Raw genomic sequence first — 24,919 nt, forward strand, 5'->3', positions numbered from 1 at the left:
TAGCTCAGGCACTGTCCTAAATATTACAAAGCACATGTCATTGCTTTCCCTGTGGAATGATACCGCTGTATGCAAAAGCAATGGGAAAATCACAGACAAAACACCTCCTTCTGCCCTCGTACAAAGATGCTGAAAAACTGTGGAAGGTAAAAGTAATTGCTGCCAGACAGGCAGACTCTTCTCTCATTCACGTCAGAGTAAATCTTAAAGGTGAAACACCTTCAAAGTTCTGAAGACAGTATAGATGAGCAGAGAATAAGCTCATTGAATGCTGCATTGTGGTTCCAAGACACCTGGTGCCACAACATACATTTGCCCACATATTATGTGAAAATGAAGAAATTGCCACTTACCTGGGGGCCGATTAGACCATTGATTCCCGGGAATCCAGGTTCCCCCTTTTTACCCTATGTGTTCAACAGAAAAGCAAATATTAGACACCAAGGAAAAAATTGCTACTGAGACTTTCCAAAAACGTTTACCCCCAAACCGGTAAATCTCCATTACACGGGTATACAAAACATAAGTGCTAGAAATGAAGGCAGCACACACCATTTGGATGTGCAACTGCAGTGGTCTGTGTGGTTCTTGCCACCCAAGTATGTGCACCAAGAGGTAGAATGACATGCGATCCTAACACAGGTCACATCTGGAAATTAATGTCTCTCAAAGGCTGTAGGGAATTCAAATTCTCTTTCTTGTGAATTCAGATCTACCAAGCCTCACAGATGGGGTGTAACCATCACCCCCATAAATGAAGGTTTGTTTCTTGCATCTCTTGATCTCTAACACTCTGCAATCACACCTGGGTGTTGCCCAAAGGGGATCAGAGAAGGCACAATGCTGAGATACTGCCAAGAGTGGCACCAAGTGCAGGCACACTAAGAGGCACTTTCTCTGCTACCAGTGTAGACCTTCACCCCTTCCCAACCAAGCCAAGCAGTGTCCCTTGTGCTCCCTGCACTACCTTACGCATAAAGAAAATAATTAAGAACTCTGCTACATGGAGGAATATAAAAGATTCACAATCCCTGCGCCAGAAAACATGAATACATGAGGCATTTCTAACTGGAGTTGGCATTATCACCAAGGGACAGAGCTCAGTGACTCCTCTGCAAGCAAAAAAACTTCCTCCAGAGGAACAGCAGAGCTTCAGCACTGCAAGGGGAGGATAAGCCAGGACTTGGAGCACACCCTTGAGAAAAGTGCACCCATGTGGATGCTCCTTCACCTGTGTTCTCTATGGGGTTGATCTCAACTAGTTCACAGGGAAAATGTCCTACATGAGAAAAAAGAGGAAGAAAGGATGGAGAAAGGATGCCTGAAATTCAGGCAGAAATTTGGCTTGTTTCTCAACTCAGTAGCTTACTTGCTGTGTTACTTTGGGCAAGTCACATATTTTGTGACTCAGCTTTCTTGTGAAAATAATCTATCCTTCCCTGACATGTATAGATACTGAATCATTAGTAATTCTGAGAGTTTTCATAATGTACTAGGAGGTTACAAGATAAATCATGTAAATACCAGGAAGTCAGAGAAATGATTTTTTTTTCCTCATTTCTACTTCTCACTCAAACTGGTTTTCTTTTTAGAAGGATATTATAATTAAGCTAGTTTCGTGTGACTGATGATGTGATTTGTCATACAGATGTGTAAGTCAGATATGTAATTTTCCCTTTATTTTTCTTTACTGAAATATCCAGAAACAATTTCTATAATTCTTGTTGACTTAAATGAGTGAAACAGCTAACACAACACAAACAAAACAAGTTTTCATCACATTTTACAAAATCTTGACTGAGTTTTGTTAGCTGGGGTGTCAGAATCTGATCTTTTCTTTATTTTTTGATAATAAAAATATCAGCTCTCATGTACTGAAAAATATAAGAAAAATATTAAAAGAACAATTATGAGGTCCTTGGGTACCAGAAAGAGTTTGCAGTCATTGCCAGGACCCTGATACCAATGCAAATGTTCATAATGCTCTCAAGTACATGCACTATTCATGAGTGTTCTTTCTGCTTTTTCCAACATCCATCACTTCTTTCCTTGTCAAAGCCCATTTAAACCTGGAGGACTTCTGTCACTACACGAATCAACACATTTCCTAGTTGGAGACTCATGTTGCCAACTGACAGTGAGACCACATAAGACACCCTCTTAAAAAACTCGTTTAAATAGATAAGAATATGAATAGAATATACAGGGTTGTGGTATGTTGGGCCAAACATGGAAGATGAGCATGACTGCATACGAGAAGCATCTCACCTCCAGCTCTCTATCAAAGTGGGAACCACGTGTTAAGATGTCTGCTTCCACAGCTACAACAGTGAGGGCAGCAGAAAACACAGTATTATTGTTTCCATCATGTCTCACCAACCTCATTGCTTACTGGGTGTTTTTACAACTCTCCTTACAACGTTTATGCATCTCCTTCAGTTCCATTTAGAGACATTAAATCAGTGTGTTAGATGAAGACAAGAAACCTGACATAAACATTTTGATAACCCTTTGAAAGAGCATAAAGGAATTACCTTCCTGAGCAGTCACCCCAAATCAGGCACTGAAAGTTGGGAGAGCATGAATACACCCTGTGATGTACTTTACGTGAAAACCATGATGACTGATGCATACGCTGCTGTTCAGGACAACAAAATCCCATTGAGACTTGTGACCTTGCAACGAAGCAGTACATATAGACCTTATTTTGGTGGTCCACAGGGATGTGACTTCAGTGACTTAAGAGCATTATCCAGATATAGTTTTCTGAATACACTGCTTTTTGGAAAATTGGTGGCATCAGATAAAATTAGTTGGGGAACCTGAGGAAGGAGATAGCAGCTCCAGTTTGCTCCCAAACTGATCTCAAAAGCTGAGAAGAGGGAGGAAGGACAAATTTTGCTGCCTGAGATAAGTATACACTAGTTCTTCTGTTTCCACACAAATGGCCAGGCACGCTAATCTACGGCAGCAATAACAGATGTGAAAGGAGTCTATCCTTTTCTTGTGTATTACACTGAGAAACTTTGGTGCTTTTCAAAACACCGAGAAATCCCTCAGAGCAGCACATAATTATACTGACAGAGAGGCTGAAAGTGTATTTCCCATTGTGAAGGGAACATTTTGGCCACTCAGAGGTTAGCCAAAATCAAACTACAACAGGGTTGCTCCATAATATTACAGCCTGTCTGGAAAGTACAGAAATACTTGCTGGGAGAAATTATACCTATGAGAGCAATGCTCAGTGAAATGTCACATCACCTAATAATATGACAGACAAAACTAGCAATTATGCTCTGTTACTTATAGCAAGAATCAGCTATGTGTGTAAGAATGTGTACTCTTTGAATATATGAAATATATGTTATTTGCCTTTATCAGCAATTTGAATAATAGCACAGTTAAAAATGTGTCTTATTGGAAATGAATATATTTACCTCACTGACAATTACAGTTTCACTCTGGATTTAATCTACACCATCAATCCTTTCTTCCTCCCTTTTGTTCATTTACTTAAATTTCAATTTCTGCGCTGCTGAAATTTGCAAGGGCAATATCACCCAAACAGTTCAAGCACCCACAAATATGTACAAACACAACTAACCACTGGAAACATCTTTACCATACAGAAGACAAGAAACCAGAGGGACATATTGGTTCTGCTCTGCTAGAGGGGAAATTCTGAAAGGTATCATAGCTTGAGACTTTCTTAACTTGCTGTCCAATAGCTTGAACAGCTCTATATTCTCATAACATGATTTTCACTGAGGTTTGGCCCCAGGAAGAGAGGTTTTGGTACCAAATATGTAGGAAAAACCCTTAACTGTGAATTAATATGACTGCAAGCATAAATGCCAACTGTTTTCTCTGTAAACTGGGTGGGATATAGGATTACCTCTTTCAGCCCTGTCGCTTTACCTATACATCATCAGAGGAAATCCAGCAGTTGCAATCAATGGTTGAACACCCTAAAGGCACCATGTTTTTACAGGTTCTGTATGTATTGGACAATGTCAGTAAATTTAGAAGCAGGAGTGTCTAAATGTGCATGTAAACACCACTGGGACTGGCCAGCCTATGGGTGATTACAGGGGGCTGCTGTGACAAAGAGAAATAAGGGACTTATTAGGACTTCTGGACATTGAAAGAAGTCACACCTTGGGACTGACTCTTTCAAACTAAGTCTGCTTAGTTTGCTGGGAAAAATGCTTTTTCTCTTCTGCTTTATTTACCAAACGCAGCACATCTTTTTTCTGGAAATACCTACCATTTTTTTCCCATGCACTTTACAAGTCTAAGGTTGTTCAAATCAAGGGGAGTTCATACACAGAGAAATACGAGTTGAAACACTGTTTGCTGCCCGTTTCAAGTTATGACTGGCCAAACTAGGAACATCATATGCAACAATTCACTTTAACAGGAGACAGAGGTCAAGAGGGGGAAAGCCAAACACCTGTATTTCTGTCCTGCCATCAAAAAAAGCACAAAGAAGAGCTCAGCAGCCTCCAGAGATCTGAGAAATTTATCTCTCCCATTACAGTTAATGGGGAAAAACCTTTCATGTATTGGCAAATGTTTGTTTTTTTTTTTAACACATTTCTTTCAGGTGGAGGGTGTGCCCTGAACCCAGTAGTTCCCACTTTTAACAGAACCCTTTAGGCTATATTGTAAAACAAATATTTAGCAGTTACTGAGACTCACAGCCTTGTTAATCTAGTTGTAAAGAGTCAAGAAAAGTCTGTTAAGCTTTTTGTGCTGCTCTGACTTCAGGGATAAACTTTCAAGGGACGTGGACATATGCACATGAAAACCTGCTGAAACATGACAGCTGAATTAAGGATGCAGAAGACACCCCTTGGTAACGCACTCCTGGAGTTGCCCTCATTCCTCTTGCCTCCAACCTGGCAGAATGCAATCCTGAACTTTGCAGTTCACTCACAAAAGAAAGGCCTTGCAGTAAATTTTTTATGTTATTCTGTTTTGACATCCAATTCATTCTCATTCTGTACTCGACTGTGCATACATTATCTGTGCACCAAATAAGTTGAAAAAAGGGGAATTATTATTACCTATCTACCTGACGCGGTTACATTGCAGTCTTAACCATGGATAAGGACATTCATTAAAGAATATAACTTTTAAAAGATGTTTTCCATTAAGATTTTTTTTCCATAAGACTGTTCTTACTATTCTGTGAGACTCATGTATTTTTTAGTGCTGTGCACTGATTGTTCTTTGAGCATGAGAAAATTTTGAGAATACAAATCCAGAAAACTAGGCTGCAATACCACACATCAAAATCATGGTGGGTCTAGGTAGCTGTTACATCATGCCTAAGTGGAAAGTACTCTTACAGGATAAATAGATGTTTTCTCTTGATTTCCTTATGAAATTTCAATCATGATCCTTGAATCGTGATCCTTGAACTCTGACAGGCTCGGTGCTGTGACCACTGCCTTGGGGAGCCTGTCCCAGTGCCTGACCACCTCTGGGTGCAGAACCTTTCCCTAACCCCCAGCCTCACCCTCCCCTGTCCCAGCTCCATGCTGTTCCCTCGGGTCCTGTCGCTGTCCCCAGAGAGCAGAGCTCAGCGCCTGCCCCTCCGCTCCCCTCGTGAGGGAGCTGCAGGCCGCCATGAGGCCTCCCCTCAGCCTGCTCTGCTCTGGGCTGAACAAACCAAGGGACCTTGGCTGCTCCTCAAACATATTCCCCTCCAGACTCTTCACCATCTTTGTAGCCCTCCTTTGGACACTCTCTAACAGTTTTATGTCCTCGTTAGACTGTGGTACCCAAAACTGCACACAGTGCTTGAGGCGAGGCTGCACCAGCATGGAGCACTTCCCTTGACTTGCTAGCAATGCTAGCACACTTCAGAAGAACCCCACATTTACATTAGTTTGCCCAAACATTTTTATGCTTTTCAGGAGCATGTCAGTCACCTGCACCTTTTGCGTCTATCAAGCACAGAAAGCTGGGTTTATTTCCAACAAAATTCAGTAGACCAGTTGTCAAAAAAAGAGGAGAATCAAAGTACTTTGATTCTCTTCCATTTCTCAGGAAAAGGACAGGAAGAGAGGGGGAGTGAGGGGTGGGAAATGAATCCACACTCTCTAACTCTTTTTCAGGCAGATTTAGTAAAATCAGAGAAACAGTACTGTCTCACTCAAAGGTCTTACAGGACAGATAAGAACAGCAAAGCTACATTCTTTGCACTGTGTGTGCTTGATGTGAGGGTATCATTGTCAAAATATAGACCTTAGGTGTCAGGCACTTTGAAGCAGCTGGCTAATAAAATGAATATAACCCAGTTGTCTGATTCAGGCTAGAATTGTTATATCCTCCTCCCCAGATAGGTTCAAAGGATCGAGGTGAATTGTCAGATTAGCAGTTCAGCAGATGTACTAAGGAGATCATGCACATTTTTTTCTATGCCCATAAAGGACTTCAAGACCTGCAACTAAAGAAGACTAACAGAGAATTTCTTTTAAACGCTTGAAAGATGTTCTGTCTCCGCAGCTTATGTTCTCCTTAGTGTATTGTCAGTACTGGGCAGCTCCACAAGGTGTAAGCAGCCCTCAGATTAGCTTTCCATGTCTAAAATCTTTATCTGTAAGTGTGCATTATTACAATTACGTTGAAAATGCACTGTCCATATTGGAGCTCCTGGGAATGGACTACAGGAGGAAGATGTTCATAGATAGCAAGGTGAGCTTCTGATAAATTTGGCAAGAAGATCACTACAATACCATCACTTTTATTTTACTTTCTTTTTTTTTATTATTTTTTTTTAAGGGTACAACACTGCCTCCACTCCCTGCCCTCAGAAGTGTCTCATTTAATTTTTCTAAATAAAATATTAGGAAGACACTCAATCACATTCTTGCATCACCTTAGGAGCTCTTTTCTTTCTAATGCCAACTAGGGTCTGGTAGTGCCTTTTCCAGACTGTCACCTGCTCCCCCAGAGTTCATCCTCCTGTTGAGCAGTGATTCCCAATTGGGCACACTTTCTGAGACACACCAGTTACAGCTGTGAGCATACTGATTTGTCCACAACTTCTGGAAAGTTGTCTGAAAATGCACTGTGGTGCTCAAATCTGCTTGGAGGAGACTAGCTGGATATGGCTAGGCCTTACCTAAGGTTCTCGGTATCTGCAAACAGAAAGTCTGTTTTTGTGGTGAGCCCTCAAAAAGCAACAGATGTTGTCTTAATACATTGGTTTTATCCAGGCCAGAAGAAGCCTTGGGCCATCAAAAGCCTTGATGACAAGGCTTCTTCACCCCACCTGGTTATTCAGCCATACTTGTGTCAAACATTAGCAAAACACTCTGTAACTGTTCAGTCTAAGCAGGGGTGATTGGAAAAAAAATATTTTGGCCAAAAAGTACAGCAAATGCATTTAAATGAAAGATTAAATTTGCAGGAACCATCTTAAGAAATTAAACCCGTACTATCTTTCCTGTGTTTCCTGTAGCACAAATGGTGACTCTGTGAAGAACGTTCCTTGCTTACTGCCAACTGTACTAACCCATATATACTTTTATTTCTTCAACAGGAACAGCAATTCATGCCAAAAGAATATCATACCTCCTTCTTTCCTAGAAGTCTGTCCGAAATGTATGACCCTACTCCTGTTGGCCAAACTGTCACTAGGGTATTTGGCACCATATGACTATGTCATCTTCTGTGAAACCTCACGTACACTGTGTAGGTGGCTCCTGCATCACATTTCTAACATCATCCAGTGATGGCTCTGTCCTCACAGATTTCAAAATCTCTTCACTTCCGGTAGACTGTGTTATGAGGCATGAATGAATTCCTCTGTGAAATGGTTCCAAACATCTTTAGTTCATTAGTAGTCCATTCCAGCTACATTACAGCTAACTAAAGCACTGCAGCCTTCTAAGAACTCCAGCAAATGGTTGTATTTGCATATATGTGTCAGGACAGGAGCTTGGTGTGTGTGCACACCATCTTCACCTAAATCTCGGTTGAGGATCATACAGCCAAAAGGAACTTGAATCATACTGCAGAACAGCAACTGTTTTATATCAGCCCTTCTTGCAGCGTGCTACTCGAGATGGCTCTGAAGTCAAGCAGATCAGAACTTGGAATTTAATCTTGCACTGTAATCTGTCACGTTAGTTACAAGATATTAGTGCAGAAGACTTATGAAGTAAGTCCCTTATGAATGAAATTTTCAGGAGATATAAACTGGCATAACATCATATCCTGAAACTCCAGCTGTATAAAACAGCAGAGGGGCCAGCCAAGCAGACATTTAGTGTTTTTCAGCTGTTCAGCACAGATCTGCTAACAACGCTGGAAAGGGACCCAAATCTGCTTCTGGCTATGTCTGACTTTCAGTCTTCACCACAATGAAGAAAGCTATGCCTATGCTAATAAATCCAACAGGCCTCAGCTCCACATGCAAAGCTCACAGATCACAGAATCATAGAATCACAGAATGGCTTCAGTTGGAATGGACCTTAAAGCCCATCTAATTCCAACCCCCCTCCTATGGGCAGGGACACCTCCCACCAGCCCAGGTTGCCCAAAGCCCCATCCAGCCTTGAGCACCTCCAGGGATGGGACATCCACAGCTTCTCTGGGCAGCCTGTGCCACTGCCTCACCCACCTCTGAGGAAAGAATTTCTTCTGACATTTGTATGAGACTAGTTATCATGGCCTGAAATTGTGCAGGTAAACTTGCTTAGTGTTAAACAAACACACACTCACACCACTGTTTTGACTCTGTTTGGTTTGCTCACATACTTGTATAACCATACACTTCTGTTCCTATATAGAGCAGATACAGAGGTGAAGAGATGTGGCCAGTGTCTTACAAGCCAGGGCCGGAGTCAAAAATGAATCTGTGGTATCACGACCCAGGCCATGGCCTCATTGTTGGTCTGTGCTGCTATAAAGTGTTTTTTTTTGGGGGGGTGTGCTAGAAGAATCACTGCAGATCTGAGCTGTAGCTTCAGAGGAAGAGAAGGAGCAGGAGATGATTACTGCTCTTGGCATTTTAACTTCTAAATCTGCTTAGGGAAATACTTGTTTTTGCAGCAAAATTTAGGTAAAATGGTAATCAATGCATGGAATTGTGCTTTGGCAACAACTGTACTAATGGTGAATCAGTAGCATCTGCTAATCCATTCTCTCTCCAACATCTGTAGGTTATCCATGTATATCCACCAAGCCTGAGGCTTTGATTCATCCCAGGTATTCCGTCATTGAATAACAGCCTTTAATTAAAAAAATATATCTAACCACCTAAGACGCCTGGTGACTAATAAAGACCCTTAGGAGAAGTCTAACTAGCTAGACACAACAGAGTCTAGGGAAACATTCAAACACAGTATGTATCAAATGACATCTCTAATCAAATGATCATTAGCAGGAGCATTTCGTATCCTGTCGCAGACCCTGACTGATCACTGTCCTTTACTCAGCTAATACGCTCTATTAATCTTACTCAAGAAACAATGTTTCACAGCAGGCTTTAAAATCAGGACAATTCAGAACTTGTCAACTCATAAGTAAAGCACAGCAGAGTTATTTGCTAAGCCATTAGCTGATATTTTCTAAGCACTGGAAAAGTACAAGAAAGCAAATAAATGCCCTTTTCCACTGTGGCATTAACATAACACTGCAGGCACATATTCTCTGGAAGACGATTCCTAAAAGCCAAGGTTACAGTTCCATTCAGTGTCATGTAATTCAACTGGAAGCCTATAGAAACCCACCTACCAAAATATATTTCCTCCCTGTATTGTCCTCTGCCCATAACCCTAACATGCCCACAAGTAGGGCTCTCATGCCCACTTTTTAACACCGCTGGTGCTGACTCAGGTGGCAAGCACTACAGGCAACCCTTGTGACCTCCTCTATGGATTAAGCTACAATCAAGTCTCTGTGACAACCTAAAAAAGTAGCCCATCAAACACCAATACTGAGATTGAAGTGACAGTCTCCACAAAGGTTAAGCATGTATCTCACTCCCACACTTATCTGTTGCTTAATGAGATGTTCTTCCTACAAATGGGCTAAAGCAAGGAAAGGCAGGCTCTGAGCATTCATAAGAAATAATCAGGCCTACTATGAAGTTCCCCTTTTATCAGCACTTGAATATTTCAACATATGGGTATGAGTCAAAGAAAGTATTTTTTTAAAAAACAAGAAGAGGGAACAAAACAAACAAAAAATATACTATCTAACCTCCTTGTGGAGAATGGTACACCAGAATTTTGTGGGATCTTCTGTTTGAGTACAGACCAAACAAAAAAAGAATGGCTTCAATTTATATTAAGTATTGAAGGTGTCTTTGGATTTATTTGACTTCCAAGACAGCACCATTTATCTGAAATTTCAACTTGTCCATCTTACCAGAGGCTCTACACACTCAGAATCATATCTTAACAGTGGTAAAAATATTTCAAGTTTCATTCACAGGAAAACTCCACTCCATTTTTACGTTTTTAGTAATTAATGAATTTCTAAGAATCTTCCAACCCATTTTCCACCTAAAATTAAATGATTTTGTAGGTCAGTTCACAAGGCATGGCAAGTTTATAGATAGCTTCTATGAGACTTCTATAGGAGGCTTTGCTGGATTTTATGCTCTTCTACTGTTTACAAGGTGCAAGGGGATATTTGTCTGTGCTCAAAGTCTATTTCCAGAAGATATCTTCTTGGATCTTTCCTATCACTCATTGCTCCTCCTACAGATGTTTTGCTATGTTTTTAAAAGACTAACCGTGTGGCCAAGTATGACTCAGGAGCATCCCTTTAAAAGGGGCACATCAGTGAGAAATAAAGCTTCCATTATTTTAACCTCTGATAAACATACATATATGTATACACAGGGGTTCCAAAGTGTCTGTGTGGGAAAGAGGATCAAGAATCCTCTTGGCACCAAGAAGCAGACGCAAAGAGAGGAGAAGAAATTACAAGAAATTTTCCCAGGGTCCTACTGGGCACTGCACACAAATTTGTTGAATTTCATACCGAGAGGTACTGAAAGTTGCTGGACTATAAAGAAGAAACAAGAGAAAGGATCCAGGCTTCAAGGATCCTTAAATAAGTAAAAAACTGAATGTAAGGTGAGTCAAAGTATGAATGCTTATTGAGCACAGCTGTCCTCAGCACACTGAGTCATACATTAAATAAAAAGAGCAACTCACCCTTTGACCTGGTAAACCTGGGACTCCAGACTTGCCTTCTGGACCAGCCTCTCCCTTTAAAAGTGAAAATATTTTTAGAAAGATAACCAAGTTAAAAACAAACGAAAAAAAAAAATAAACAAAAAACTAATGAATTACGTCACCATTTTCTGGGCTACTGCTACTGAATGGCTACCTAGACAGTTCTTAACTGATAATTATATTGTCCTGTGAGCAGAATAGAATAAGAAAACAGGATAGAGAAAAAGTGACAATGCCCTGATTAAATCCAGACCACACAATTACATAGTTAAAGGCAGATATGCCTAAGTAATGCATTTTCACAATGACATCAATTTTACAAAACCCAATCAACAGTGAAACACAACAAAAAATTCAGAAATGAGGAAATACAGAGTGTGTGCAAATGAGACAGCAGTGATAGTCTGAAGTGAGATTTCCTGCAGAGCTGGGTTATAAAATGTACCTGGAAGAAGACGCAATCAAGTGAAAAGTAAGAATACTGGAGTGCTTAAATTGTTGCAAATATTGTGTTGTATTCCCTGCTGAAACACAAACACACATCTCTTATTTTTCATATGCAGAAGATTTTTGCTGGGACATTGTGGCATAAAGCAATGATTCTTTGCCCATCATTCTATGGTGGCTTAGAGGTTATCGTTGAGGCTTCTCTCTGAGATGTGCTGAATACTCATACAGCTCCTCAGGACATTAGAAATGGGAAAAGAATCAGCTTTTGCAGGACAACAGCCTTGAGGTAATGTATACCACTGTGTCATGACCACCTATGTCCTGGGTGCCACCTCCATACATCCAGAGTGGCCACCAACAGCAGGAGAGTTTCTCTCACCAGTGAAGAAACAGAAGGCTGGGCACGCTGATTAAGCTCTTAGTACTCAAATAACATATAAGATTTTGCGTGTATACCTCAGCTCAGCTTGAGTTTCAGTTTCTGGGGCTTGTAAGCAGTGAGATAAACCACTTACTGGAGGTCCAGGAAGTCCAGGTTGGCCTTGTGGTCCTCGTGGGCCAGGCTCTCCCTACAAACATAAGAAAAAAAATAAAATAAGATAAAATACCTATAGGAAAAATTATATGGACACAGTACTCATGCTAGCCATCTGTACAGGACCTACACCACCCCTTTCCTTATAGGTCCCAAAAAAAAACAGTGCAGAGACCAGCTGGTTTTCTCCTTCACCCTGGGGTTATCTGAATTATCAACACTCATTAGGCTGCACACAGACTGATCCACCCACACTTAGCCAGCCTTTATCCGTAACTGGCTCTCTGTCCTTCAAAGGTAGTAACTCTGCCACAGACCCTGGGCTATCCTGGATATTCCAGGAAAACACTGTGGGCTGGGGTTCAGAGGTGGAGAAAAGCAATTCTTGCAAAAGCAGCTTCCGCAGCATTTTCCCCAGAGCCAGCACAGCTGTGAAGGGCTTTAAAGTATTGTATGTATGTCTCATATAATTACATGAAATAGGAGTAAAATACAACTTATAACACAAAGTAAAAATTTAAATATACATAGGAAAATTGACTGAAGAAATTGGTGTCTTTTCCCTGTTTGAGTGCCCATGTTCAGAGACAAACTCAGCATAAAACTTGGACACAGTTTCACTTTTATATTAACACTTTCCAGGATGTAAAGAATTACTTAGCTGACCCCTTCCAATTTACACTTGTTACTCATGTTAGACTCATTGCACTTTATAAAGATGTTACCCTTTCCCCTCTTCTGTTTATTTTCCCTGCTGTAAGTATGTTAGCTTGTTTCTTGATGTCCTGACATTGCTTTTATCCACCTTAATTTTGAAATATCATTCTAAAGCAAAATCTAATCTAGCAGACAGTTAAAATACGTAAAAGCATCCTTGCAGCAGAAGTACAGTTATTGAATCTCTCTTACTTGCTCGCCTTTTAAGCCTTCAGTGTGTACCTGCAATAAAAATGCAAAGTTATACAGGGGAAAAAAAAAAAAAAAAAGACAATCTGGGAGGCTCTGGGGTGTGACTGTCCCACACAGTTTATTTTTCTCTCCTTTCCATTCCCTTAAGATACACTCTAAGTGCAACAACTCAATCCCATTGCAGGCTGGAGGATATTTTCTATTTAAGAAGCTCAGACTGTCAGCGTTTGTTCACTCAGTTCCCTGTGAAGGGATTTGTGAGGCTGTATAAACAGTAGGAACATAATTCATTATCTTGTCAGTATAAATAAGTTCGTAATTCTCCACGATGCAACCATCAGGGCCGTAACTGACAACTGTCAGTCTTCTCAGCCCTCCGCACCCACCTCCTGAAACTTCAGTGGGCACTGGGACAAGACAGTGCTCATTTTCAGGTTTCATGTACATCTTTCAAAATCTCTTGGCAACTACCATCACATCAGTAATTTCCCATTTAAGCAGAACAGTAAGAGGCTCCTACCCACACAGTTTTTCTCTTTTTTTTTTTTCTCCTTTTTTTTTTTTTTTTTTTTCCAGAAGTCTTTCTCCCTCCCTCCTTTGGTTTCCACCACTTTCTAGTCGAGGAGATTACCTGTAGACATTCTTGTGTCCCTTCAAGGCAGGGGCAGAGATGGGACAAGTTGGGACAAGATGGGACAAGAGATGGGAGATATTGAAAGACATGTAAAGCTAGCATCATGCGAAAGATCAGCCCCCTCTCTCCTATCTTCTTGGTTTGTCTTTTACCACTTTTGTTGGCATTGGCTCAACAGCTGTCCTGGAACCCACAAAGTCATGTCACAGCATTTCTCTGATTTACCTGAGGTAATGTTTCATTGTCTCATGAAGTCCTAATCTTCACATTTCAATATCTCCCAAAACTGTGGCAGCACATTTCCTAATTGGAATTTGTCATGTTCCTTCTTCAGAAATCTTTACTGGCTTAAACTTCACTTTTCTTTTTTTTTTTTTTTAAATCTATTTAAGAACATTTAATAAAGTTCTTGAGTTGAGTCCCAGCTTCCATATTCTATTTCCACACAATAAAGCTTATAACGTTTGAAAAAAAAAAAAAAATCTTACTGAAGAGCCTGGCAATCCTGGTAGCCCTGGTTCACCCTGCAGGGAAATACAACAGAAATTAAAAAAAAAAAAAAAAAAAAAAAAAAACACAGCATAACACAAAACACAGCATAACACACTACGTAACACAGAACCAAAGCAAATTTCCCAGTATGTTTTCCAACTGCTCTTGTACGTTCTTATTTTCTATACCAACCCAGAGTTGATAGATATGAATATGCAATCCCAATTAACTCTTGTCCTTTCTACCCTACAAGTGAATATATGCAGGAACTGCTTGTCTTCTGTGACACCGTGATGTTACACGCTGACTCCAATGATATTTACTGACTTAAAATGGTGACAGTTTCCCGAAGTCTTTCTTACAGAGCAGAATGATCCTGTGTTTGCAGGACACTAGGATGCTACTCTACATGATCCACTCTACGTGATTTACCTAGGCTATCCATTTATTCCAGCAGTTTGTCTCCAGTAGTGTCCAGTATTTATTACGCTTTATGACTATGCCTCCAGAAGGTGTCTCTTTTACTTTAGGTACAAACCAATGCAAAATCATCATGTTTCCTTTCACACGTTTGTTGTTTCTTCATTATTCTTGTAGGTCTCCAAGTGACCCATCATACCTTTCATTCTCTTTCGTTTTAATTACTATTTGTTATTTATTCCAAAGTGTGCCCATGCTGTGTCAGAAGGACTGAAGAGACACATGTCACCTACACTGAAAGTTATGGAGCAAGGAGATAAAAATTTTCTGGAAGGGCTACATGCAGCTACTAGAGAGATGATGAAGTGTTATGAAGTCAAGATTGTTGATTGTTCTCTACTTCAATACTGGAGCACAAAGATATTGCTCTCTCTTATCATCTCCATGGATATGCCCTACTTGTAGGTGGTTCTGAGATCTCACCCATATATTTTCAATCTGGTTGGGAAAATAATAAGATTTGCTTCTGATCTGTGCACTCTTGGATAAGGTTCACTGCTTGGATGAGAAAAGGAGAAAGAAAATCCAGAACTGGGCACAACTTTCTATTCATGCTAAAGAACTAGATAGGAAATATCAAAACCACAATGTCAACCTGAGTAGGAAGGGAAAGATAAGGCTGTCCTGGAAACTTTAATAAATCTGCAGAATAACAAGGCTGAAATTGCTGCTGAGAGCAATGAATAATTATCATGCAGGTAAGAGGAATAGTCTCATCTGACTGGCACTTTCTGAGTCAATTCTACATCTCCTGGGTCAGAAAACCAGCCTCTACACAAATATATTGACGTTTCTACTCACCTTGTGTAACTGTGTCACTTGGGCCAAACTACTCTCTACTTCCTTCTACTTCCACAAAGAGGGTTAAGGTAAGAGTAGCGGAGCTACAACCAGGCCTGTTTTACCTCTCACTTACACCCATTTTGGACTGAAGCAACATCAGGAAAGTTAAACATTCATATGTTCACATAAACATAAATAAGAGAAATATTAAGTCAACAGCCATGATATTTCCAGGGATTCTAGGAGGAAATAATTGATGCCTCTGAACCCCTCCTGTGCATCTCATCCCAACTCACCTTTTCTCCTTTGGTCCCACTGGCACCTGGAGGGCCTGGGCTGCCAGCAGGGCCCTGTAAAAAGGAAAAAAACAGAGTTTTGCATACTTTGTATACCTTTTACCTTTGTTTTACTTATTCCAGGTCATCATTTGCAATTCCCTTTAAAGTACAGGACAAACAGAAAGTTGCAGGTTTGGGTATCAACAGTTATGTCCCATTGCACTGCAATAACAACTAATACAACACACAAGGCTGCTTTGGCTCTACCATGTAGACAGGAAGGGGAATAAGGATGGAGATGCCGCAGCAGGCACGATAATAGCAATCCAATTTCAGCTGGTTCAGAAGGATTGCAGTTCAGGGAGTAAATCAGTGTCAAACACAAAATTTAGGATAAAATTCAGGCGTGAAGATTTGCCCACTGCTAGGAGTCTAGACATGAAAAAGGCAGAAAAACTTCAGAATAACCCGACTTCTGTAATAGGGTGTCACTTGGAGAAATTGTTCCTTAGGAGTAGTAAACAATCAGCATCCACCTTCACATCCCTCTGCAATTTCTCACTTCATCCACACTTGCTGCAAGTACAAACCAGTCCTGTAAACAACGCAACAGGCACGGTGAACATAGTTCATTGAGATGCCAGTGCCACATCTAACACTGGGAAACATTTCCATCTTATAAGGATAGTGATAAACACTAACCAGAGAAATATTTCACAGCATAGGATAAACCATGGCTGAGGAACAGAGCAGAGAGAAAGTGATGATTAACTATCAAATCTCCCACAGAGAAATAGAAAAAAAAAAAAAAAAAAGTGAAATAATCTCTATCACCTCACAGAAAGGAAGGTATAGTTTAACAAAGACTATGATTACTTATGACACTACACCTTGCCATCTAAATACAAAAGATGTCTGATATGGAAACAAAATGACTTCCCAAATAAACCAAATCAAATTGAAATTCCGACTGCCAAAAGAGCGAAAGTGATGCAGCTGGGCAGCTTCTCCACCCCTGCAAATGCAAAATCATGCCTCCAAACAATCCTTTCCATAGAGGGAAACAGCGAGGGTTAGGGGATAGGATGCAGACATAGGAGCCTGGAGGCTTCAGGCTCAAGGGTGGTAACTATTAGTTGCAATGACTTTTGGCAAATCACATCACTTGTCTCTGTTTCTTACTCCATCCTTTGCCAGAAGCCCAGAAGATCCTTGGGAGTAAAGGATGATTCTCATTAGGGACATTACGATGAGTAATGAAAACAGTCTTGTGGGATCTATAGATAGTTTTAGATACAGACAAAGTGTTATCTGTCTAATCTGCAGAAGTGTACTGATTTTATAGAATAACTTTCTGGTTTCATCTTGTCTTAAAAATGTAAATAGTTCCAAGCTATAGTTTTTCTATTGAAAATAAACCAAATCCAGTTCTCCTCCTTTCATGTTGTGGGTGGAAAAAAAACACACTTTATAAAAGTCAGGATCAAACAGCTAAATTTTTCATTTGTGCTTCCTTATGTCTTTGATAAAAATTCAGACAAGCTTCTAACCTATCATGTTTAAAGGTTTGGCATTGCTTTTAAGTGGATATTGCATTACTATTTAATTTTTAAAAGAAAAAAAAAAAAAAAACAGAAAAAAGAAAAGGGAGAATAAAAGGAAAAAAAAAAGAAAAAATAAAGAAAACTGCTAACATACATGTAGAGCCTTAGAATAAGGATTCTGAAAACTGCTGATGCAATGGGGTCCTGCCATGACTCAGCAGCTGTCCAAGATAAGTATCAAATTTAAAGAAACTCACTCACTCCAAAGAAAAGCCTCCAGCTGCTGAGTATTTGCCACGTACCTGTTTCCCCTCCACACCTGGCTTTCCTGGGAGTCCATCTAGGCCTCGTTCTCCCTGGAGAAGGATGAGAAAAAAACTCTGTAACACATCTGTGATGTTTGGGTTAGTGTTATACAAGAGATGTCCATGTTATTCTTTCCAAGCAGAAAGATGAAAGAAAAGTAATTCAAGCTAGCCCAGTAGAGGAAATGCCTGAAGTCCACATATGTGTACTCAGAAAAGTTGCTGGGAGCATCCTGAAACAAGAAGGTGAACCCAATGAAACTTCTATCCCCTCTAACTTTACTAACTGATGGCACTTATCTAGCTAGAAAACTTAGCATCAGGTAACTGGGAGGTGAATTCTGAGAAGTGGTTGTGTGCCAGCTTTCTACTTGGGCATCCTTCCTCTGCCTTCTGACCCAGGTTCATATAAACTAGAAGAACATCAATCTGTAATAGGTCTTACAAAAACAATGAGCCAAAAGTCCAGGAAACGGACATTTTTACCCACTTCAGAAAAACGTTTGATTTTTCACCTTTGCTTTCCTTAGCCTGGGGGATCAATTAATCCACTCTTATATGTCTTCAGAGATGGACAGTCCCCAAAGTCCACAGGCAACCTATTCTACCACTTTACTTTTAACACCTGCAGATATGTTTTTCCCCTGTGTCTAAACCTGACTTTTTTCTCACTACTGTTTCAAACTAGTACGTCTTTCCTCACCCCTCCAGACACAGAAAACAGATTGCTCCCTTCATCAACAGCCTCTTATGTATCTGAAGTCTTACAAAACTCCCCCTTCAAACTTCAAACTCCAGACTAAACAACCTCAGTACTTTCAACTTTTCTTACTGGGTGTATTTTCCTGACCTCTTATCATTTTTATTGCTCTTATTTGGGCATTATTCAATTTTTCCACATCTTGACTGTAACTAGATGCCCAAAGCTGGACACAGCTGAGGCTAACTCTGAGAAGAAAATTTATTTCATGCTTTATAGACTGTTCTTTTGTTTAAATCCCAGGTTAATGTTTGCTTTACCCCAAACCACCTTTTGCAGGACAGCTCCTTAATCAGTTCCCAATGATGTCCCTGCTTGTGAGAGGGAGGGCTGGATTTAGGTGATCTTTAGGGTCCCTTCCAACCCAAACCATTCTGTAATTCCATGATCCTAATCTGCAGCAGTGCACAATTAGTTGTGTATGCAGCATCCTATTCTTGCTTCTCAATGTCATCTTCTGCTTTGGGGGGATTACATTTACATGTAAAAGACCATTTCGAATTCTGATCCTGACCTCCATTGTACTTCCACGTTCAAAATTAATAAGCATAATTCATATTTTATAAACCAGGTCCTTGACAGAAATGATGACTAGATCAATCCCGCCAAACTTACTTCTTTCCTTACAGATCATGGCCCTTGCCCATGTAGCCATCATAATTTAAAACTCATTGAGCAGGGACTTTCTCTCGCTGTGTTAAGTGCTTAAATCTCTGTAGAATGGAACACTGATTTTGTTTGGAGCCTGCATACACTGCTGAATTTAAATAATCAAATACATACACATGCTGCTAGTGTTAACATAAGTGTACATAAACAAATTCTACAAATACAAGGAGTGACAGCAAAATATTAGCTTTACTCTATTTTTATTTTTTTTAATTTCAGACTTTTTAGTTCTGATTACTATCCCACAGTATCCCTGATAGATCTCAGTTGTTATATGCAAACAAACCTACACTTGCAGCATTGGATTTAATTAGCTCCTTTTGAAAACGCCTTAATTCAGCATCCAGCACTGGATTTGCAAATCATTTCATTTCTTTCCTCCCTTTAGAAAGTCAATTGGTCTTGTAACAGAAAAGTTATTTCAAAAAGATGCATCCAAGGAGTGAAATTAGAGAGACTTACACCCTACAAAAAGCAGCTGAAAAGCAGTGTCAGGCACCCAGATCTACTCACTGCTGGGGCAACAGTTTCCACATTCATAAAACATTTGCACTGTCTAACTCAGCTATGAGCATCCTGAATTTGAGACTTTCAGTGACAGTCTGGTGGGTTGCTGACAAAATGAGCACTATATTCTCAAGAGAATTTGTTAGCATCAATACAGTGCAGCAACAAGAACTTCACACACGCTCATTTAGCTGCCAAAAAAAAAAAAAAAAAGGGTCAATATTCTTACTGCTCCTAATGGGGGCTGGGAAAGGCAAATGTATTATTTATATAAATGCATTCACTAGAGCTGTTTGAAAATGTTCCAGAGAACTCTTCTTTCAGTTGTGTCTTCAGAAAAATCTGTTATTATAAATTTCTTTCTTAGGTGATTTTTTTCATTCTTTGAAAAAGGCCATTTAGAGACAGTATTTTTTTCTTCAAAGAAAGAAAAAGCTCAATAAAAGATTTATTCTCAAATTTTCACTTCAAGACTCCCTTTCCTTCCCCTGCTGAAGAAAATTTATACATCAGCCTACAATGATTTGGTGAAAATAGAATTGTACAGAAGTCTACAGCGAGCCCACCAGACACAAAAGGATGAGATGCTGCTCATAATAACCAGTGGTTCTCCTCAAGAGCAGATGTAACTGATAATACTGGATTTGGGACCCTCGCTACAAAACCTCAGTATTTTCATCAGAGGTTGCAAGATATAATAACATAAAGGCAAGATGGGATATTATTACGGGATATTAGGACTTTTGTCATACCGCGGTACAGATTGAACAGACCAGTAATCAGTACATGGGCTAACACTTTGATACAATAAACACTCTTCTCCTCAGGCAGAGAAGAAGCACGGGTTGTGTAGGTGTCAGTATTCAAATTACAAACTGAAAAGCAGACAAGGAAATATTTGGCCCGCCACACTAACGCCCACTGTGTTCGCAGTAGTCCCAGCTGGTGGAAGGTAAAGCAGCAGCAGTAGATGCTCTGAGAACAGCTTCAAGTTGGGAAAAAAACAAAGCACAATTGTTGTAGCAGAGATCTGTCTGCCTCAGGAAGAAAACACAAGAAAAGAAAAGGAAAAAAAAAAAAAAGGAAATAAAAGGGAGCTCTAATTGTTCATATCCTTATAATGGAACAAAACCTATTTCATTCCTTTCGCACTTTAATCTTTAGCTTAGTCAGCCACCAGCCCACACACTGCTCCAGCTCTCTCTGCCATCATGGTGATGTCAGAAAGACAGATTTTCTTCCAGGAACCAAATATTCCAGCAGATTGGACAACCTGACCTCTGGAAAAGCAGCTGAAGCACCGGCTAGACACAACACACCAGTCCTGCAAGGGGCTGAGGCAAAAGCATGATAAAGATAAAGCGAGATCCAGCTTGTTGCAATGGTGAGAATCAGTAATATGAAACCTGGCCATGGCTACTTCTAACTAAACAACAAAATGAATGGTGGGAACTGACACCCTAACACACAGGGAAGCAAAATGCAGTATCTCGTGTTAAGGGCCTGTTAATCATTTGTCCTGCCAGGCACAAGCGAGGTCTAAATTTCCATGCTTCTCCAGGAGGAGATGGAGAGTGAGAAATGGGAACAAGGAGGAGTTGGCAAGCTATTAACTCCCTCCTTAGCGCAAACACTTACGGCCAGGTTATCACTTAAAGGAAGCTTGAACACAGGCAAAGCTGCCAGAATGGCACTGAGATATTCCTGCCTCAGGGCCAATTTGAGACCCAAAAAAGATGGAGAACTTCGGTTGGGCTGAGAGCCTGGCTATGACACACATCCCACCGCTTCCCAGGGCAGGACCCCTTTAGCACCCTTTTCTCCTGGCAGAGGCAGCAAAATGCATTTTTGCAGGCATTTCTGAGAAGCCTTCAGCAGTGGCTGACAGGTCTGCAACAGAAGTGTGGGCACATCTGAGATCTCTCCAAACACAACAAGCAGACTGAAATAATGAAGGGCTTTGTGCCTGCCCAGCTCTCCTTTTAAATGTGTACTCTGGTTATAATAGGCACGTGGCCTCTTCACTGAACCATAAAGGTGGTTCAAATCCCAGAGAGTCCTGTGCTGCATAAAAACTCTATTCCCAGACAGGAGAGAGCAGGAAACTAGGGAGCATCAGCATCACCAGTTGGATGAAGCTTTTAATAGAGAAACTTTGTGGTACTCATTAAAAACTGAGCTTACAGTGATGGGAGAAGGCAGAAATGTTGGATCATCACAGCAACTACACCAAAGCAAGGAAATGCTGGATGAAAACTTGGTCAGCAGCAGTCAGTGGTTATTCAGGGCTCACAAGTGGTGCATACAGCGTGGACACCCCACTAGCTGTCCTCAGTGGCATCCCAGCACCCCATCCTTCCTCTTTCCGCTCTTCCTAGACTTAAATGTGGGCTTAGGAGACAGCAGAGATCTGTAAACCCCTCCTGCACTCCCATGGGAGGTCATTCATGAACAGCACCAGGAGGTGCACAGCAGTGAGGAAACTTTCCAACATCACCCTTTAAAGCTGGCAGTTTAAAGGAAAAAGGCAAAGAGCAGTCCGGCATTTCCTAGCATGCAGCAGGAATACCTTGTCTCCTCGTGTTCCCTTTTCTCCTCTTTCTCCTTGGAGACCCTAAAAAGAAAAGCAAAAAGAGATTATGGAATTAAATTCAAGAAGAAACATAGCTACCTCCTCTAATTAGTCACCAAATCACTGCACATCTGCACAATCTATTTAAGTGAACCTCAAGGACGTTTACCTCATTGCCAGTACTCCACGTTGGCCACAAGCAAGGTCTAAACAGACAAAAAGAGCAGGGATGACCTGTGGACCCAAGACTGTCTGTAATATTATCTTGTTCCCAGACACACAACCCTCCTGCCAGCAGCAGTGAGGAGGGACAGGGAACACACCGCAGCTGCAGATGGTCTAGAAACCACCCACTACTCCACGTTTTTTGTGTTGCTCATAAACAATGAGAACTTGGGTAGAGGACAATGCTGATGGAAAAACCGATCGCATAAACAAGCAAGAATACCCTTTCCTGGTGGTTTTGGATGAAGTAGCTAGACAGACAGCAGGTACCTCTGAGAACTGGCAAACAAAAGTCCCTGTCCTGGAGGTCCAAGCGCATTTTTGCTCTGTGAAACCAGTGCTAGAGTTCATCTGGACAGCAAAATTCATCTTCTCCCAGGTACGCCAGAACCATTTGCTGGAGCTCGGTTTGATGAAAGACAGCAGTGCTAACACAGGCGATCAACAAAATGGGCGGGAATGGATTTCAGCCCCCCTCAGCACAGGAAGCACTGTGTATTTTACCCTTATTTTACCAACTGAGCAATCGACTAAAGGCCACAGGCAGACAAATATGCTCAGTCAGTAGTGGTCTCTCCAAAACTGCTGAAATTTGAAACACTTCTTACAATATATTTATATTTAAACTTTAGTTTACTTTACACTGTGCTGAAGATTTAACTCCAAGCTGATGAGAACTACATGTCTGGACTTATTTGGTCCATAAGGATGACACAGATAATTATTAAGGACTTCAGCTTTCATGCCATGGTTGACCGTGAGCAAATTCAGCACAGCTCCATCTACCTCTAACGACCTAAAATGAGCCTGCACAGCTTCCCACGCTGCAAAGCAATAACCCCACTACTTCCAAAAAGAAGATAGGAAGAGGTTTAAAATGTGACTCCCTTAATGCACTAATAACCATGGGGCCCTCATATACACTGCATGGGTGATTACAGCCTTGTTCCTGCCCAGCAGCCCAAGCCAAATGTCAGTCTGATGATAGACATGAACAGGACCTTTGGTAACACTGCACCACAGGTGGGTGCTTTGCTTTTCACACAGAAAGGTGACTTGGGGAGCAGGAAGGAGGTATTCTCATCTCCTTGTCCATTTAACTCATTAATATTGCAAGGATCTAGGACATGGGCAGGTAATGCCACCCCTCTATTCATTTCATCTTCTTCTTGCCTAACACAATTCGATGTTAGACCATGCAGAGAGACAGCACACACCTGGGCAAAGACATAAGCACCCATGCTCTTTTGAACACATCGGGTCTCTTTGTAGTGAGTTGTAAAGCAAGACCTTGGCTGGCACAGGGAAATCTTTTGGTGCATGAGCACGTCTGGTATGCCACTAAAGCACACCGATATACAGCCAGGTCATTAAACCCCAGCAAATCCAATCAGCCTTTGCAACACCAGCTTTAAGGCTGCCTCTGTAATTACCAAGGTGAGACCACAAGACAGAGATGCTAACTTGACAGCATGTGATTTATTTTCTTATTGCTGTCTGTCCATTCAAGGCAGGTCTGTCCCCTGAGTCCAAAGTGCTGTTTCCTGACAGTTTTGAAAATATGATTGGAAACTCACTGAGAGCTGGTGGTTTTGCTTGGTGTTATGATGAAGTTTTCAAGCACCATATAAATGGTGCATCAATACAGACCAAAGCAATTGCATTACAGTGGGAGCATCACAAAATCCCCAGCTGTTACCTTGGTAATCAAGTAATTTCTACTGACAGCTCTGCAGTAGGTACAGATCTGCTCTCATTTAAAGAAGTCACAAGAAACTCAATGAAGTCAAGAAAATGTCACTATTTGGACAGAGTACAGGTAAATAGTCAGATATACTTGATATCTCTTAATTCAAAAAAAAAAAAAAAAAAAAAAAAAAAGTGGGCAGAACACACTGAAAAAAAATGGATAAAGTTTCCAGAATGTCAAAAATGTAATAGGAATCATAACTTACCGGTGCTCCTACGTAGCCTTTAATGCCTGGAGGACCCTGTTTTCCCTCAGATCCCTGGCAAAGAATTGAGATACAGTAAAGCAATGGGAACTGTTTCACATAAAAGACCCCAAAAAATGAGTTATTCAGAAATGTAACCTGTATTCCTTGGCTCACAGGGGGCTGTTGAGGCTTCTCAGTTATCTCAGCTCTAATATACAGAGCAGTGTCTGACTTTACTTACCCAAAGTGATGCCCCAATGTTTGATTTTGTCCCCAGCACTCAGGCATTAGCAAGTTTTACTGCTCTGCTTCCAGCCTTGCTTTTCAACCTGTCACACACAAATTCCTCTATGGGTTGTTTCAGAGGTGAAAACACTCAGTAAATTGGGTGGTGAGGTGGACAGGTGAGAAGGGAGAGATATTTTACAAAGAGACCTGGGCAGGTTGGAAGAGTGTGCAAGCAAGAATTGTATGAAAGCTAACAAACGAAGGCAATTCAGGTCCTGGGCTGCAGCCACAGGGGCATTACTAACAGAGTTAGGGACGTGATCATGCTTCTCTCATGATCAGTGTTTGTCAGGACACATCTGGAGCACTGCATCCAGTTCTGGTCCCTACAATGCAAAAAAGAT

General features: G+C 40.9%; 1 protein-coding gene across 2 annotated transcripts in view; it reads right to left on the reverse strand.

Moving 5' to 3' along the window:
• The window catches only part of LOC101794833 (uncharacterized), a 228,103-nt gene that overhangs the window by 73,042 nt on the left and 130,142 nt on the right, over positions 1-24,919 (reverse strand). For both annotated transcript variants that reach the window (XM_072030618.1, XM_072030619.1), the window contains exons 16-24: positions 24,306-24,359; positions 22,123-22,167; positions 17,615-17,668; positions 15,787-15,840; positions 14,224-14,259; positions 13,102-13,131; positions 12,173-12,226; positions 11,187-11,240; positions 354-407 (exon numbers count right to left, since the gene is read on the reverse strand). In XM_072030618.1, coding sequence (XP_071886719.1) covers positions 354-407; positions 11,187-11,240; positions 12,173-12,226; positions 13,102-13,131; positions 14,224-14,259; positions 15,787-15,840; positions 17,615-17,668; positions 22,123-22,167; positions 24,306-24,359 — 435 coding nt within the window. The remainder of the gene's footprint in view (positions 1-353; positions 408-11,186; positions 11,241-12,172; positions 12,227-13,101; positions 13,132-14,223; positions 14,260-15,786; positions 15,841-17,614; positions 17,669-22,122; positions 22,168-24,305; positions 24,360-24,919) is intronic.

This window comes from Anas platyrhynchos, chromosome W (assembly GCF_047663525.1).
Source record: "Anas platyrhynchos isolate ZD024472 breed Pekin duck chromosome W, IASCAAS_PekinDuck_T2T, whole genome shotgun sequence".
Classification (NCBI taxonomy): Eukaryota; Metazoa; Chordata; class Aves; order Anseriformes; family Anatidae; genus Anas; species Anas platyrhynchos.